At 46.6% G+C, this 17,435-nt stretch overlaps 1 protein-coding gene across 17 annotated transcripts in view; it reads left to right on the top strand.

Moving 5' to 3' along the window:
• AOPEP (aminopeptidase O (putative)) overlaps positions 1–17,435 on the top strand; it is a 767,795-nt gene that overhangs the window by 459,394 nt on the left and 290,966 nt on the right. For all 17 annotated transcript variants that reach the window (XR_012220365.1, XR_012220366.1, XM_073545970.1 and 14 more), the window contains one exon: positions 13,981–14,088. Coding sequence is in view for 15 of the 17 variants with exons in the window: in XM_073545970.1 (XP_073402071.1) it covers positions 13,981–14,088 (108 nt within the window). In the remaining 2 variants the exon portion in view is untranslated. The remainder of the gene's footprint in view (positions 1–13,980; positions 14,089–17,435) is intronic.

Genomic DNA, 17,435 nt, shown 5'->3' with positions numbered 1-17,435 from the left:
TGTCCGACTTTAAAATGTGTCTCTTGTAGGATTACTATATTTACTCTTTTCTTATGCATGCCATATAAAATATGTGACCGCTTCTGCGGAGTATTAAAGCCTCTAGTATTCAAAGAGCCCAGTGTTATCTTTTGTACAGTGTTCTTACCCAACATTGTATCTGCAGCGTGAGGCCAAGGATGCAGGCTACGGCTAACAAGATGGATCGGCTCCGGAGTCCTACGCCCATTGTTGATGAGGGAGGGAGAGCTAGTGAAGGGAGTGGGTATTAACAAAGAAAGTAGATGAGAGGTTAGAAAAAGGAAAAAGAGAAAGGAGACAAAGAAATAGGATTTTTAACTATACGAGTGTAAGTAAGCACACTCCAGGAATACCTGTTGGAGGTAAAATATAACAGCTGCGTGCCTCGATGGCAACCCAGCGCCTCTGGGGGTTAAGTGTATAGCAAAGAGAGGAGTTGGAGACACCTACTCCCCCGGTTCCCGACCCTGCAATGATTTAACCATCGTATTCCCTTTATAACGGGAACTGAACAGATAGAGAATTTACGTGTAACAGCTAATTATAGGCTAGTGAAACATGCCCCAATTCTCAACTATTTTCAATATCGACAGCACTGATAGTATTATAAATACTTCGCTTTTAAACAACAAGCCAGTATAACCTACTAGACTGTAAGTTAACTCTCAAAACATAACACCGCAGGGCCACCTGCAATTTAGGACAAGGCATACTATCCAGCCTCGTCGTCTACAGGATGCATGTGCCCTGGACTGTTGGGCCGACCCCTGCGACGACGTTGCTGCTGAGGGATCTGGCCTCTTTGGAGACCTTGAAGTCCATAGTATGAAGGCAGGGGTGGCCAGTCAGGTATATCCACCTCCGTTAGATCCAAGGCAGCTGAGAACGCCGGAACTCCGCCAGGATGACTCAAACAATGCACTCTACCTCCCTTCCGAACCCGAAGGCAGAATGGAAATCCCCAAGTATAGGGAAGGCCTCGTCGTTGTAGTTCGTCTAAGAGGGGGCGGAGAGCTCTGCGTCTCTGTAGTGTCCATCTGGACAAATCTGTGAAGAGCTGTATACGAGATCCCAAGTGGTTCATAGATTTTGCTTTCCTGGCTGCTCCCATGATCGCATCTTTAAGTTGGTACTTGTGAACCCGGCATATCACATCTCTTGGTGGATCTTGCTCGCCGGGACGTGGGCCCAGGGACCTGTGGGCACGATCCAGTTCCAGTTGGGCATCCTGAGGCCTATCTAGTACCGAGTTAAAGATATCTCTCAAAGTGGTGTTCAACTCTTGGGGGGATATAGTCTCAGGCAATCCCCTTATTCTTATATTGTTTCTGCGTCCTCTATTCTCGGAATCGTCCAGCATTTCAGCTAGAGTTTGCAACTGTCTTGCTTGTGCGGCTGTGGCAGTTTCCTGAGCCTCCATTCTTTCGGTTAGGGAGGCTATAAGCTGGTCATGAGATTCCACTTTCTCACCACATTGTTGGATATCATCTCTTAATACGGAAAGTTCAGCCTTATAGGAGCATTCCAGACGAGCAATGTACTGCTCCATATCCTGCTTCGTCGGGATATCTTTTATCTTATTGTATAATAGGCTGAAATCAGCTCCCATGGGTGTCACGGAGCACCCTGTCGTGGAGGAGAATGATCTCCCGTGTTGCGGTGTCAGGAGTGCGTCTGGTCGGCGGGTTACATTATTTTGTATATCTGATGCTGCGGTGTCCATCATCATAGGGTCTGCAGGGACAGCTGTAGTGGCCATGTCGACGTCTGGGGGGACACTGCCACCTCTCTGTGACACGGGGGGTTCTGCACTCATCCCCCCGGGGTTCTTATCTGATCCGCCGGCCTGTATCTGCGCGGGACCGTCCGCGTGGTGCCCCTGTGATTGACGGATCTCCTGGGCCCCAGAGGATTTATTAGGAGGAGATAGCCTCGCTGCCTGCTGGGCCCCCGTGGATGTGCCCCCTTTCCCTCCACGGGGTCCCCCTCCGGCTGCCGTCTCACCAGTTTTCTCTCCTCCCGCCTGCGCCTTACTTCCTGGTGGCGGCGGGGCCTGCTGCGCTCCGGTCTCCACACCTGTCATGGCGCCCACGGCCTTCCTTCTTCCCGCTCCTACAAGGTAGCGGGAAATGCCTCTGGGAGTGCTGTCGGGTGCTGAGGGGCCCGCGGACGTATTCCCCCTGGTCCTCCTAGCCGACATCAGAAGGTGGGGTAAGTATTCTGGGCTCTGTTCGGGTCGGTCACCGGTGCTGGAGCGGGAGCTCTCTTACATGCGTCCTCACTCCTCGCTCGCCATGCCACGCCCCATTCTCAGGTTTTTAATTCTGCATTCACAATCCAAATGACAATTGTTTTTCCTAAAAACAATTGTACAAAATTATTGCCAGGTCGTACAACTGATATAGTGGTCAGTAATACTGTTATTATTCCTCATGTACTCACAGTTAACTGATGCAAAGTTTGTTGAAAGGATAATACTTCTTACAGTCTTCCTCTTCTGAGTAGCAGGCAGCTGTGAGATGCTTGGAAGACGCACACCTAGTATGATCTAGTCTAGAGGAGGAGCTTTACTACTAAGAATTTGCAACACATTTTCACTTTCAGTTTCATACATTGTAAGTAGGGGGGTTGGGGCAGCATGAGGTTAACCAAGTATAAGATTAGATAAGGGCAGTGGAGAACAGTGACACACAAGAAGTAAGAAATGTCTCTATCTCCAGCAGAACTGCTTATCACTGTTGTTCATACTTTGATAGAACATATATATTTGAGTAACATTTATAAAATTCATATGAAAGTTCAATTATGAAATATTAATACATTTTTTTTAAAGCTGGAGTCGACTCAGACTCCGACTCCACAGCCCTGGTTTGTTCTAAGTTGCCCCGGTGGTGGTGAGTGGTATTACACTTTAGTTTTAATGTGCACGTATTACAAATCAGGTGTGAGGCTCTAGAAGAGTTTCAGGTGTCTTTGATGATCTTTGGTGATATTGATAGTTTGTCATTTGGGAAGCAAGCCTGGGTGATGAAGGAGCTGAATGAGAGTCCTGGGCAGCCCAGCCAGAGGGGTTAAGTCAGCTATGGAGTCTGCAAGGAGTGCTGGCATTGATTGGTGGAGTTCAACGTTGGTGTCTGCAAGAAGGGCTGGCATGGCGTGGTGGAGTCGCAGTTTATGGTGTCAGCAGGAAGTGCTTGCATGGCTTGGTGGAGTGGCGACTATGGTGAGAGTTGCACTCAGCATGCTGGACTTGGTTGCTGAAAGCTGGACTCAAGCATGCTTGACTTCTTGGCAGAAAAGTTGAACTCGAGCATGCTGGACTTTTTGGCAGAAGCTGGACTCATCTTTGGGACTCTGTTTACTTGGCAGCTGCAACTGGTGGTGGACTCTGCTCCAAGGCTGCACTAGGGTGATGGATCCGGTTATGGTGATGGATCCGGTTGGAGGAGAAGATGCACGCATGTGGTGGGCTCTGTTGCTTGGAGCGTTCGCAACAGAGCAAAGCTAAGTGGTGTTCCCCCTGTATTGTCATTTTCCCTTATGTGTGTTTAGTGCAGTGGTGGGATTAGTTTCCGCACCGACCAATTCCCTAGTGAAGGTTTAGGTGCAGGGCGAGTCAGGGTTTGAGGTACGCGTGCGTCGCCCGGTGCGGAACCGGCATAGGGAACGTTAGGAGTGTAGGGACACTGGCTCAGGGGAGTGCAGGAGGTCTCCACGTCCCTATTCCCTATCGCAGGGCCCACCATTGTTATTGTTACCCAGGTTTCCCCTTTATTATTTAAATTCGCCTTACTGGAGGCGGGGTTTCCAGACTACTGTATATATAACGTGTATTACCTAACTTCGCCAGTTGGAGGCGGTGTATCCAGCTGCACGTTTTATTTAAATTCGCCCTACTGGAGGCGGTGTATCCAGGGTCACGCGTGTCATGGGTTCACCTTGCGGTACTCGCTGCGTCCAGACACACGTGACTGTGACATGGCGATAGGGATGTCATAGCACAGTTGACCCTGCTCCAATTCCTGCCACAATCACCATTTCAAAGGTTCTTTAAATGCTTTAATGCATAAGACTGGATCTATCTAGGTCTGACCATTGTTACTATTGTAGCGTAGCGCCTACTATGTGTGCTGGGGAAGTCTCACTTGGCAGCAGATTAACGTAGTCAGGCACGGGTTTTTCACACAAAACAGTCCATACGGTTTATCTAAGCGCCATAAACCGTGTCGTAAGCCAGGTTGCACATCACCGGCTTACCCATAGTCCATTACTTTATCACATAAGATTTACCAAGCATTCACTAGTCACGCCTGACTTTCTCCAGTCACCGGGTGACCGTATAGTTCAATAACAGAGATTTGCGAGTGCACACAGTTCTTTCCCCATGCCTGGGGTTACCTCTCAGGAGCTCCTGCTCCACAGACTGACCTCCTGATAGTCCTGGTTCCTGAACAGGATGGCATCTTTCTCAGTGTAGGGCCGTCCCAGGCTCTGCACACACGTGGCCTGTCCCGGTGCTATTCAGGGCGTTCGTCCAACACCCAGGCCATCAGGTCCAAGGTCTCACTGCGTGCTCTGCAGGAAGTTCATCCCCACCCGGGACCTTCCAACAGACCTTCCAGGACCTAGCACTCTGAAGCACTCAGGTTCATACACTCTGATCATGTGACCAGACTTCAGTCACATTATATGGTTGTAACCACCCCCCATAGATGGGCGGTGCATATGTGGTTAGTCAATTCCCACCCAGCTCTCTGACTAACCCTATAAGCCCCCCTTATAAGTAAACACAACAAACACTTGTGGAACTATAAGTCCCAGCATAACCATATCATTTTGGGCTTACAGCGCAGAGAACCTTTGCGACACATACCGGCCATTTACAGTAATGCCAGTCCCTAATTCACCATCATAATTATGCCTCCAAACATATCCTGAAGCGCAGACACAGAACCCCCTAGCTGTAATAGGGGTCACTGCGTCACACTATGTACATGTTATTTCCTGAAACAAGATTTTTGAGTCTAAAAATGCCCCGGTAGAAATTGTGATAATTGCAAGAATTGCAGGATTTCTACATTTTATTTTTAATACAGATTGTTATATGAAAAAAGAAACATTGACAAAAAAATATTAACAGAAAAACCTGATTTAATCAGTAGATCATTTTTTTGATAACTTCTTTTTAGGCCTCCTTCACATGTCCGTGTCTCCGGTACATGTGACAGTTTTCACACATAATGGAGACACTTACACGCGTAGACTCATTCAAATCTATGGGTCTGCGCACATGTCAGTGTGTTCACACGGACTGTACACGTGCACACTGACACACGGATGATATCTGTGTGTCATCTGTGTGACACCTACTGGCGACTGGAAAAAGCAGTACAGTTAGCTCTGTTCCCAGGTGCTGACTACAACTCTCATAAACCTCGCTTGGTCTCCCTGCGATCAGCGACACCAGGCGACACTGATGACAGTTGTAGTGAGTACCCACCGCCTGGGAATCAAGCTAACTACAACCATCATCATCCTCACCTGGTCTCCCTGCGATCAGGAAGACCAGGCGTTGTTGATGACAGTTGTAGTCAGCACCTGTTCTTTGGGTATAGCGCTCATTAAACAAATAATTACATAAAAGAATCAACATGGGGTCCTCCCTATATTTTAAAACCAGCATAGATAAAGCAAACAGCTGTGAGTTTCTATTATTATGTTGGTACATAAACCAAAAGAAAAATGCCTGAAATGAGGTTTGTTTGTTTTTTTCTCACTGCAGCACTGCAAAAAATGCAATAAGATGCTATCACAACCTCATATCTATCCAAATTGGCATTCATAAAAAATCGGCTCACACAGCTTCATCAACCAAAAAAATGAATACATTATGGTTTTCAGAAAATTGGGACACAAGAACCATTTTTTGGGCATGCATATACAGTGTTACATTGACCCAAATCATGTAACTGTATTTTGAAGCAAACCATGTGCTCCCCTTCATGGCAACTGGTGCCTGCAATGTCAGTGGCTTCTTTGAGTAGGGTAATGGACCACATCACACTACAAAAATTGTTCAAGTATTGTTTAAGTAAGGGTATGTTCCCACAGTCAGTAAATGCTGCGGTTGGACGCTGCATACCTCCGCAGCGTCAAAACCACAGCGGTCAGATGTTACAGCATGCCCACTATGCGTGCACAGACGCCTCCAGCTTCCCTGTGGAGTCGCACATACAGCGCGTCTTTCCAGACCGCAGTATGTCAATTTATGTAGTGGAGATGCTCTGACTCTGCTGCGTAAATTACCCATTCACTATCATTAGATGCGGTAAAACTGCATTATCTTCTTAGCAGGGCTGTGGAGTCGGTGCTCATTTTGGTGGAGTCGGTATAAAATGGACCGACTCCGACTCCTAAAATTTATAATAAATTGGGTACAGTAGTTCAATGCAGAATGTGCTGAATATTTTTTCATAGGAATTTGGGAAAGTTATGAAATTTCCTATAAATGGCTGTTCTATTCCTGATCTAAGGCTACATTCACACAAGAACAGGTTCTTGCTATTGTAACGGACAATGCTTCAAACATGATAAGTACAATTAAACTGATGAATGACAGTAATGAACAACAACTAGAAGAAAATTTAGGATTCAGTATGTTTGAGATGGGAGGCCACAGTGCTGTTCATGTTAACTGAGAAACAGACAGATATTACAACTGAAGAACAGCAAAATTATACTTTAGAAATAGATGATCTTGTTGAAGGTGCTTCAAAACACTTTAATATTCATCACATGCGATGTGTTGTGCACATGCTGCAGCTGGCAATAAGAGATAGTCTGCAAGAGGGACATGCTGGAAATCTGATTGGAAAAGTAAGGAAATTGATTATTGCCGCCAGAACCCCTAAAATTGATTCCATCTTGAAGAGACGTGCTGGGAAAGGGGCAATTGTCGATCAAGCCACTCGGTGGGGCAGCACTTATTTAATGATTGATCGATTACAAAACCGTTTCTTATAGATATGACGAACCCTCAGGTAACCCTAAATGAAGGTCAATGGACACAGGTGGCTGAATTGAAGGAATTGCTTAATAACCCATTTACAGTGACTAAAAAATTACAAGCTGAGGATTTAACTCCTGGCATTTTCATAAGGGAGTTGAAGAACTTGCTATTTTGCTTGTCCCAAAGAGGAGGTTTAATTGCAGATGGCATTTCTGCTTCAATGAAATGTAGAGAGACACAGCTATTGGAAAATAAAATTTTTCTGGCAGCTGTTTATGTGGACCCAAGTCATCGCATACTGCTTGATCAACCGCTTACTAAAGGAAAAGAAGCTTTGACTGCAGGGCCGTATTTAGAGTTTATGCTGCCCTAGGAACTATTAGTGCTGCCTCCCCATTGGTGAGTATGACTAATGCAGACATTTAGGCTACTTTCACATCAGCAATTTTTGCCATTCTCCCTAGTGCACCTGTTTCCCCAGTGCAGCCATCTCCCTAGTGCAGCCATCACCTTAGTGCACCCATCTCCCTAGTGCAGCCATCTCCTCAGTGCACCCGTTTCCCCAGTGCACCCGTTTCCCCAGTGCACCCGTTTCCCCAGTGCACCCGTTTCCCCAGTGCACCTGTCTCCCTAGTGCAGCCATCTCCCTAGTGCAGCCATCTCCCTAGTGCAGCCATCTCCCTAGTGCAGCCATCTCCCTAGTGCAGCCATCTCCCTAGTGCAGCTATCTGCCTAGTGCAGCCATCACCTCAGTGCAGCCATCACCTCAGTGCAGCCATCTCCTCAGTGCACCCGTTTCCCCAGTGCACCCATCTCCCTAGTGCACCCATCTCCCTAGTGCACCCATCTCCCTAGTGCACCCATCTCCCTAGTGCACCCATCTCCCTAGTGCAGCCATCTCCCTAGTGCAGCCATCTCCCTAGTGCAGCCATCTCCCTAGTGCAGCCATCTCCCTAGTGCAGCCATCTCCCTAGTGCAGCCATCTCCTCAGTGCAGCCATCTCCTCAGTGCAGCCATCTCCTCAGTGCAGCCATCTCCTCAGTGCAGCCATCTCCTCAGTGCAGCCATCTCCTCAGTGCAGCCATCTCCTCAGTGCACCCGTCTCCCTAGTGCAGCCGTCTCCCCAGTGTACCCATCTCCCTAGTGCAGCAATCTCCCTAGTGCAACCATCTCCACAATGCAGCCATCTCCTCAGTGCACCCATCTACCTAGTGCAGCCATCTCGTCAGTGCACCCATCTCCCCAGTGTAGCCATCTCCCCAGTGCAGCCATCTCCCTAGTGCACCCATTTCCTCAGTGCAGCCATTTCCCCAGTGAATTCATCTCCTCAGTGCACCCATCTCCCCCCTCCCTCCTCGCTGGGCTCATTCTCATCTGCCCCCTCCCCCCTGCTCATACTCATCTTCCCCCCTCATACTCATCTCCCCCTGGCTCATACTCATTCTCCCCGCTCATACTCATCTCCCCCCGGCTCATACTCATCTCCCCGCTCATACTAATCTCCCCCCTCCCCCCCGCTCATACTCATCTCCCTCTGGGCTCATACTCATCTCCCCCTCCCTGTATGCATGCCTGGGCTCACCTCGCGCTGTCCCTGCATGTATCTCGTTTACCGCTCCCGGCGCCGGCAATCTTCCTGTTTCTGTGAGCGGTGACGTGATACTGCTCATTAAGATCATGAATATGGATGCCGTGCCTATGGGAGAGGAGTGGCGTCCATATTCATTACTGTAATGAGCGGTACCTCGTGACCACTCACAGACACAAGAAGAATGCCGGCGCCGGAGACCATCGGAGCTGCAGGCACCACTGGAGGAGGTGACAGGTGAGTATGATGTCTTCAAAAGGAGAGGGGAGGATCCGACCCAGACTTCCATTATTAAAAAAAAAAAAAAAAACTTTGCCCAGGTGCCGCCCTCCCACATCGTCCCGCCCTAGGCACGTGCCCGCGGGTGCCTAGTGGCAAATATGGCCCTGTCTGACTGAAGTAGCAGTTAGGATGTGTGGCCTATAGGAGGACTGCCAGGCACAAGATGACTTGGGTCCTGACAGTGCTACTGCTGCCATATCTTCATCCTCATCAGATGAGGCGTTTGACTTTGACAAGTATTTTGATGACATGGAGCAGGGAAAGTGTTGCCGCAAGGAAAAAGATTTCACTCCATCTCCTATAGCAAGCAGATTGACCATATTTCAGCAAAATGTTTCACTATTTCTCAGAAGACATTCATAGACTGCATAAATGTAGTATGTTTTTGTTGAAAACTGTTTTTTGCCACTTACATATTACATAGTGTTATATATATATATATTCGATATTACATAGTGTACTACATATTTACAATTTATTAGTGTTTTGTGTTCTAAAGTTGTATTCCAATAAATATATATTATGTTCTATCTAAATATCTTGATTATTGTATCATAAAAATTATTAAATGTCTGATGTTCACATTGTACTACAAGAAATTTTTCATTTAAATATAAGCAATATATGTGGGAGTCGAAATTGTGGAGTCGGTGGAAGGGAAATTGAGGAGTCTGAGTCGCAGGTTTGGCTTACCGACTCCACAGCCCTGCTTCCTAGTCACATGTGTGTTAAGTGCGGGGATGCAGCTTACAATGAATGTGTACTAATTTAAATAAAGGTGTACCTTTTTTCGGCCGGAAATTCGCCTACACTGCAGATCTCGTGATGAGCTGAGCTGATCTCAAGAACTGCCGTGCATGTGACCGCTGGGGACGGAGTTATCTCTGATCACTAGCTAAGTTCTCATGATCAGCTGACCGCGAGAACTGCAGTGCACGTGACCGCCGTGGATCCAGTTATCTTCAAGCTCCGCTGTGTCTGGATGTCGGGCTGAATGGTAGGATAATGTCACCGTTCAGCCAAAGGCATCCAGATGTAGCAGAGCTGGACTCGTCTTTGGACAGTATGTATATCTTCTCGGCAGACGGGTAAGGATATTGTTGCTTTTTTATTTTAATTCTCTTCCAGGAGATGGCATCGGTGGAATAGGTGATGCAGTAAGTATGGTTTAATGAGGATCTGTGTCATTATTTCAATTAAAATACTTTATTCTGGCTATGTCTTTATTTACCATGTAACTATAGGATTAGTAGTGGATAGGTGTCTAATAGACGCCTCTCCATTACTAAGCCGTGGGCTTGACGTCACCTAACAATACAAAGGTGACATCAACCCCACAAATATTACCTCACTTGCCACCACTACAGGGCAAGTGGGAAAAGCCAGGAAAAGTGCCACAATTGGGGCATCTTTGGACCTGCCAATTGTGGGGCGGCTGCTGACTGCTATTTTTAGGCTGGTGAGGGCCAAAATCCATGGGCCTTGCCAGCCTGAGAATACCAGACCGCAGCTGTCTGCTTTTTCCTTGGCTGGTTAACAAAAATAGGGGGATCCCATTCTATTTTTTTGGATGGGATCCCACTATTTTTGCTAACCAAGGTAAGCAGACTGCTGCAGCCTGGTATTATCAGGCTGGTAAGGTTCATGGATATTGGATCCTTACTAGCCTGAAATACCAGTCCCAGTAGTTTGCTTCACTCTGGCTGGTTAGCAAATATAGGGGAACCCCACGCCATTTTTAAAAAAAATTATTTATTAAAAAGGAGGGGACCTCTCTGTGCTTCCCTCCACTTCCTGTGTCACATACGTCCGACTGTGTCACAAGATTCACCATTATTTAAATTAGTACACATGCGTAGTAAGCTGCGTTCCCACACTTTATATTTCTAGTCACGTACATATTATGTGTTTTTACTGCATCTAATGAAAGTCTATGGGTAATTTACACAGAGGAGACTGAGCGTCTCCGATACATAAATTGACCTGCTGCGGTGAGGAAAGATGTGCCACATGTCCGTCTGTGCTGGTTAGCTGCGGGCAACGGTACACGCATAGTGAGCATGGGATTTCTTGAAATTCCATTCACTATGCTGTAACAGCTGGATGCTGCAGATGTACGCAGTGTCCGATGTGCAGCGTTTACTGAACGTGTGCACATACCCCAATATATCTGCAAACAGGGAATCACTTTTTTTTCCTTCTCAGGAGCCAGCTTTCAATTAGCTTTATTTCAAGTGACATAAAAACGCATGCAATGAAAAAATGCATCAAAAACGCATGCGGAAAAAACACAAAAAATGCATGTAAAAATGTATCAAAAAAGCAGGTGACCTGCAAATGACCTCAGATGCAGATTTGGTGCAGATTTCACCTGAGTCAAATCCTAAGCAAATACTGAACCATTCCTGAGCGTGTGCACATACTCTAACATGATAAAGAGCTCAAGTTGTTGACCTAGCCTGCAAACTTCCCAGATATTGTTCTTCACAAGCTTGGCCGGACTGGGACTAAAATTCTACACTGGCATGTAAACGCACAGAGTCCCCCCACACCCACTTCTGGAGATTGAGATCTCTATTACAAATATGACTTTCCTCATGTAGTAATAGTACCAATAATACCGCTATATAAGGTTAAATAATGCCACAACAGTATGGCTTCACAATACCACCACACATTAAATGGCATCATTCCGATTATTACCAAACACATCTGTAGCAAGACCAATAGTACCATCAATACTTAAATGAGGCAGATATTACCACCAGACCCTAAACACACAGGGCATTAAAAGTCCTTATACTCACCTCAACTATCACCTTTCCAGCACCTCTGCTCCTCTCCTTCACCAGTTCATTCCTCGTCGTATCTTCTGATCAGCACTGTGGTGCACGTTGTGAACTTTCATACATTTGCACGGAACCCTCCCAGGTCTCTTCAAAGACAGAAGTCAAAGCCTAGAATGAGAGGTCAAGGATTAAGAGATTTCTACATGAGCAATTGTGATGACAAGACGCAGCAAAGAAGGGACAGGGGATGGTGAGGAGTGGAGGGGCCAGTAAGGAGAATATAAGGATTTTTTTAAACTTTTTTTTTTTTTACACCTTACATTTGTTATGCTCTGAGGTCTGGAGACAGACATTAAATTCACTGAGGATAACGTCTCCACAAATCGAATTTCACAATAAAAATCTGCGCAAAGAGGAAAATTCGAATTTTGCCTGATCTGCCCGTCTTCAGTAGTGATAATTCCACCACACTGATGATTAACAAGGCTATGGTACTAAGACTGATATTATAACTTTATAATGGTAGATATTACTGACTCACTGGTGACTCCACTTTTCAAAGTCACTAACTTTCCTTTTTCTTTTCCAACATACCACCATGACCTCTTCTTCCATCCATGACTAATCTCTTCAGAATCAAACAGACAAATAGCTTTGCCTCATTGCAACCTCCTCACATACACCCACACAAATTATGTAATGGCTTCGATCAGTGTCCTAGACAAAGTGTAATGCACCCTATGTCATGCACAATAATAGTATCGTCTCTTTGTTTCCCTACAGATTAATAATGCCCTCTCTGTACCTCCACAAAGTTATACCACCCCCTTATGCCTCCTGACAATAATAATAATGTCCGTTGTACCTCCTTTTAATAATGCACACCTATTGTGCCACCCTTAAAGGCTGGGCTCATACTTGCGAGAACTCGCACGAGTCTCGCATCTTAGGCACTCTGGACCGGAGCGCCCAGCTGCATAGAAATACATGCAGCCGCGCACTCCGGTCCTGAATGCTGGCGGCAGTGCCGGGTATTAAGATGCGAGACTCGTGCGAGTTTCTCGCAAGTCTGACCCCGGCCTAATAGTGACCCCCTTTGTGTCTCCGTTTTAATAATGGCCTCCACCCCATTGTTCCTCTGTTAAATAACATCCTCAGTTAGGTCTACTTTTATTAATGAACCGCAATGTACCTCCTTTTAACAAAACCCCTTGATTGTGTTTCCTGTTAATAATAACCCTCCCATGATGTTTCTATCTCTAATTAGAATAATGCCCCCATTGTGCCTGTCAGTAATGAAAAAAACTAATACTCACCTCACCCTACTCCCATGCTGAGGTGATGAGCTCCTCCTCTGATAGACGGAGGAACTTTTCTTGTGGTAAATTACCTGCTGGTTTATTGTGCAACATCACAAACCATAGCAGAGTTCAGCAAAGTAAATATGGCCTCTGGCATAATGGCAAAACAAAAAGATAACGTATAGCAAAGCCCATAAGTCTGAGGGATTCACCCGCTCAGACCACCATGTGTCTTCAGCTCCACCTGGAGCCACCGTTTGGAGTCTTTCCTCTCCAACACACGCACTGCCTCTCAAGTCCAGCTATTTAAACCCAGACCATGTGACTCATCAAATGACTGTGACATCACACAAGTTTTGTCAGCACATGCCAGTGCTGTCCCTGCAGGTGGAGATAAGGTGGACATCTTCCCACCAACTCTATAGTGTCCACATAAAACCCACCCATGTATGCAACTTTAACTTAACCCTCGCAACACGTAGTGTGCTGGGGGAAAATACTCTGGTTTCACATCACTGACGCCATTATGCGCAGTGACACATATCTCCCCTCAAATACTGTGCCAGTGACCCTGTCACAATATTTACTGGGCAGGTGCATGGCAACGGAACCTCAAGCACAGATTCTTCTTATGCAAACATCCAAGAAAAAGTGAACCGCATGGAATATGGACACTGACCTTTATTTACATGAACCCAAAATTGTGCTCAAGAATTAAACATGTATAACAGTGTATGTATACGTTGTGCTTTTCTTACATTTGTCTGTATGACATGCCCATAGCACTGCCACTATACAGTAATGTTCCTTTGTAGCATATTATTGTACTAGTAATGAAACAATGATGCTTTACTATATGTGAATTCTTTGAATGACAGATTGTTCAAATTTCTATCGATTTGTTTTGTGGTCTGTATTATACCCCATGATTCATTTATGCAACTTGGATTGCTTTTTGGAATAACATTTTGTTTGTGTTTGCACTTATAGGGTTATTTTCTACTACGATATCTTGCGAATACCATAGGTGCAGATATTTACTTTTCATTTCTGAGAAGATTTGTGGATCGATCTCATGGACAATTGATACTTTCTCAAGTAAGTTTAAAAAGTAACGCACTCATTAATAAAAAAAAAGTAAATACACCCTAACAGAGTACTCAGTTAATCAACGTGCATTGCCATGTTGAAGGAGAATGCTAGTAAAGCAGAAAGAAAAAGGAAAGTTCAGCACTCTCCATAACCAATATCACAATTACCAAACATGTTTTCTATCATCCTTTCCAAACGTAGAAAAAAAAATCATTAGTTTTCAAAAGTGAACTCTACTTAATATTCTGATTTTGTTTTTTGTTTCTTTTGCATACGCACTTCCCAGTTGGTTTCAGCCTCTATTATGATTTCCAGTAATTGATTTGCTCCTTTTCTATTTTTAAATTAATGTTATGTGGTACAGTAAAGGGTGTTTTACTGGATGGAAGATATGTTTCTCCCCGCAGATTAATGTTTGGCCGGGTTTTTCCCTAAAGACAGGACCTGCGATGATGTCAGGGTCACATGATCAGCCCATGTGATGTATACCTCACTGGTGGGAGGGGTTAGGCCCTATGTAATGGAGGTTGGTAATTGCCACAGTGTGAGTGTGTTTCTGGAAGCTACAGGAACTTGTGTGGACTCAGCCTGAAACTTGTATACAGGATTCCAGTGCTGCAGGACTATAGCAGCAAGACTTGGAAGAACCCCGGGAATGGCACCTGGCGGATGCCGCAGGACCTGGCAGCCACTTAGTTACGCCCGTCCCGTGCAAGGGGTGAGTCTGGGACCAGTGGTTCTCTAAGCTGGTGTATGTGTTTGATTTTCCTGTTCTGTTAAGCTGCTGGTTACTGAGTGACATTAAAACCACTGGAATTGGACTTTATGCCTGTGTGTTGCCTCGTTACTGCCGCCCGGCTATTGCCTACCAGAGCGAATCCCTACTATTGGTGGACTGAATGCGGGTAGAAGCAGTAAGGCCAGGTTGTTTCTATTTTTGATTTGTACCCCAGCCTATGTCCTGGGTGAAATGAGTGGCAGAGACCCAGGTGGGGAACTTTCCAGAAATGGAGGCCACGGTAAAAACGCTCATAGAGGCCATGCGACAGCAGCAGCAGGCTATGCAGCAGCAGGCTACACAGCAGCAGCAGGCTATGCAGCAGCAGGCTACACAGCAGCAGCAGGCTATCCATCAGCAACAGGAGGTCATGCGGCAGCAGCAACAGGAGGCCATGCGACAGCAGGATATGCAGCAGCAGCAGGAAACCAATCAGCTGTTGATACAGCATATTACGACAGCACAGGCAAAAGGAGCTGACCGGGGAATCCATGATATTCGGAAAGCCGTTTGTACAGCGATTCCCAAAATGGAGAAATAGGACGTTGTGGAGGTGTATCTGGAGATGTTCGAAGGAGTCGCTGAGAGAGAGAAGCTACCCCGGGACCATTGGGCAGATGTTCTCGCTCCGTTTCTGACCCCATGACCGTTGAAAGCGTGTCAGGACCTACCCCCAGAGCAAAGGGTGGACTACACGGTCGTCAAGGGTGAGATATTGACACGCCTTGGGGTAAATGTGTTAGTGCGGGCCCAGTGGGAGTTTACCCCCTCCAAACCAGCCCGGTCCCAGTATTACGACCTGTTGCACCTGTTACAAAAGTGGTTGCAGCCTGAGGTGTTGTCCCCCACGGCCATGCTGGACCGCATCGTGACTGATAAATTTTGGAGGGCTTTGCCCCACTCCCTCCAGACATGGGTCGGTCAGGCATCCCCTACTAATGCCATGCAGATGATAGACTTCATATAAAGGTATGGGGCTACCAAAGAGTTACAGGGAGGGACCCCTCGAAAGGTAACAGGAAGGTTCCCTAAGTCCCCGCCCCTGGTTTGTTGAGCGGAGCCCAGGAAGGCCGCTCAGGACTTATCTGGGGAAGTAAAGAGCCCCATAATCTGCTGGCGGTGCCAGGAACCAGGTCATATGAGAGCTGATTGCCCCCACCTGACTGAGCCCATGGACACCAATTTTGGGTACCGCCAGTCCCATTATGCTGAACCAATGTGTGCAGTGGGCACCCCGAAAGGCCCCAATATGGAACATTTGTGTCGGGTGGAAGTGGAGGGCACCCCGGCTGTGGCCCTATTGGACTCAGGGAGTCTTGTAACCCTTGTATGAGCCAGCTGGATACACACCAGCAAGTATACGGGTCGGAAAATTGGGGTGTTGTGTATACATGGAGACTTAAAATACTATCCCACCGCACTAGTGGTAATCAGCACGCCAGCAGGGAGGCGGTGCCACGAGGTGGGGGTGGTGACTAATTTACATTATGAAGTGATAATTGGAAGAGACTTTCCGTTGTTTTCTGTACTGTGACCGTCTGTTGTCCCATCCACTGAGCAACTGCCGGCACCAGAGGCAACCAGGTTACATTCTCCAGAAGGGGGGGCATGAACCTGGTGGCCCGGAGGAAGAAGTGCTGGCAGTAGGAATAACTTTCCCTTCGGTGGAGGAGGGGGAGAGTTCTCCCATAGAAGTATTTGCTGGGGAGGTGGAAGACTTGCCACTGGGACCCGAGTTGTCAGACTTGAATGTATCAGGTGACAATTTTGGTACTTACTTCAGCCCGGGCCAGAGAAAATGTACTGTTTGTCAATGGGGAACCCCAACAACCTGGGGCAGATACGGTGTTTCCACGCTTTGAGTTGAACCAGGATTTGTTGTATCGAGTGGAGAAAATACGTGGGGAAATGGTAGAACAGTTGCTGGTACCTCAGATGTATCGGAGGCTGGTAATGGATTTAGCACATGCGCATGTACTTGGGGGGGCATTTGGGCCAAAAGAAGACCCTTGACCGAATTCTGCAGCGATTTTTACTGGTCAGGGGTTCATGATGAAGTTAAATGGTACTGTAGTTCCTGTCCAGTATGCCAGGTAACCAGTCCCCAGCCTCACTTTCGGAGCCCTTTGGTGCCTTTGCTAATTATAGAGGTACCCTTCGCGAGAGTGGCAATAGACCTGGTGGGGCCTCTCAATAAGTCGGCAAGGCGACACCAACACATTCTTGTAGTTCTAGACTATGCTACCCGATATCCTGAGGCCATTCCTCTGCGCCACACGTCAACTAAGCTTATAGCAAACGAACTTATGGGTATGTTTTCAAGGGTGGGAATTCCGCAAGAGATTCTAACAGACCAGGGAACCCCCTTTATGTCAAAAATTATGAAGGAACTCTGCCGGTTGTTAAATGTTAAACAGTTGCGCACCTCGGTCTATCATCCCCAAACAGATGGTCTGGTAGAAAGGTTCAATAAGACACTGAAGGGCATGTTAAAAAAGGCAGGTTCCAAAGATGGGAAGGACTGGGATCTTTTATTGCCATATTTGTTATTTTCAGTGCGGGAGGTGCCTCAGGC

Source organism: Dendrobates tinctorius, unplaced genomic scaffold, assembly GCF_039654945.1.
Source record: "Dendrobates tinctorius isolate UK_male_01 unplaced genomic scaffold, ASM3965494v1 ptg000144l, whole genome shotgun sequence".
Classification (NCBI taxonomy): Eukaryota; Metazoa; Chordata; class Amphibia; order Anura; family Dendrobatidae; genus Dendrobates; species Dendrobates tinctorius.
The sequence above is the reverse complement of the archived record's forward strand: the minus strand, read 5'-3'. Positions and strand labels throughout refer to the sequence as shown.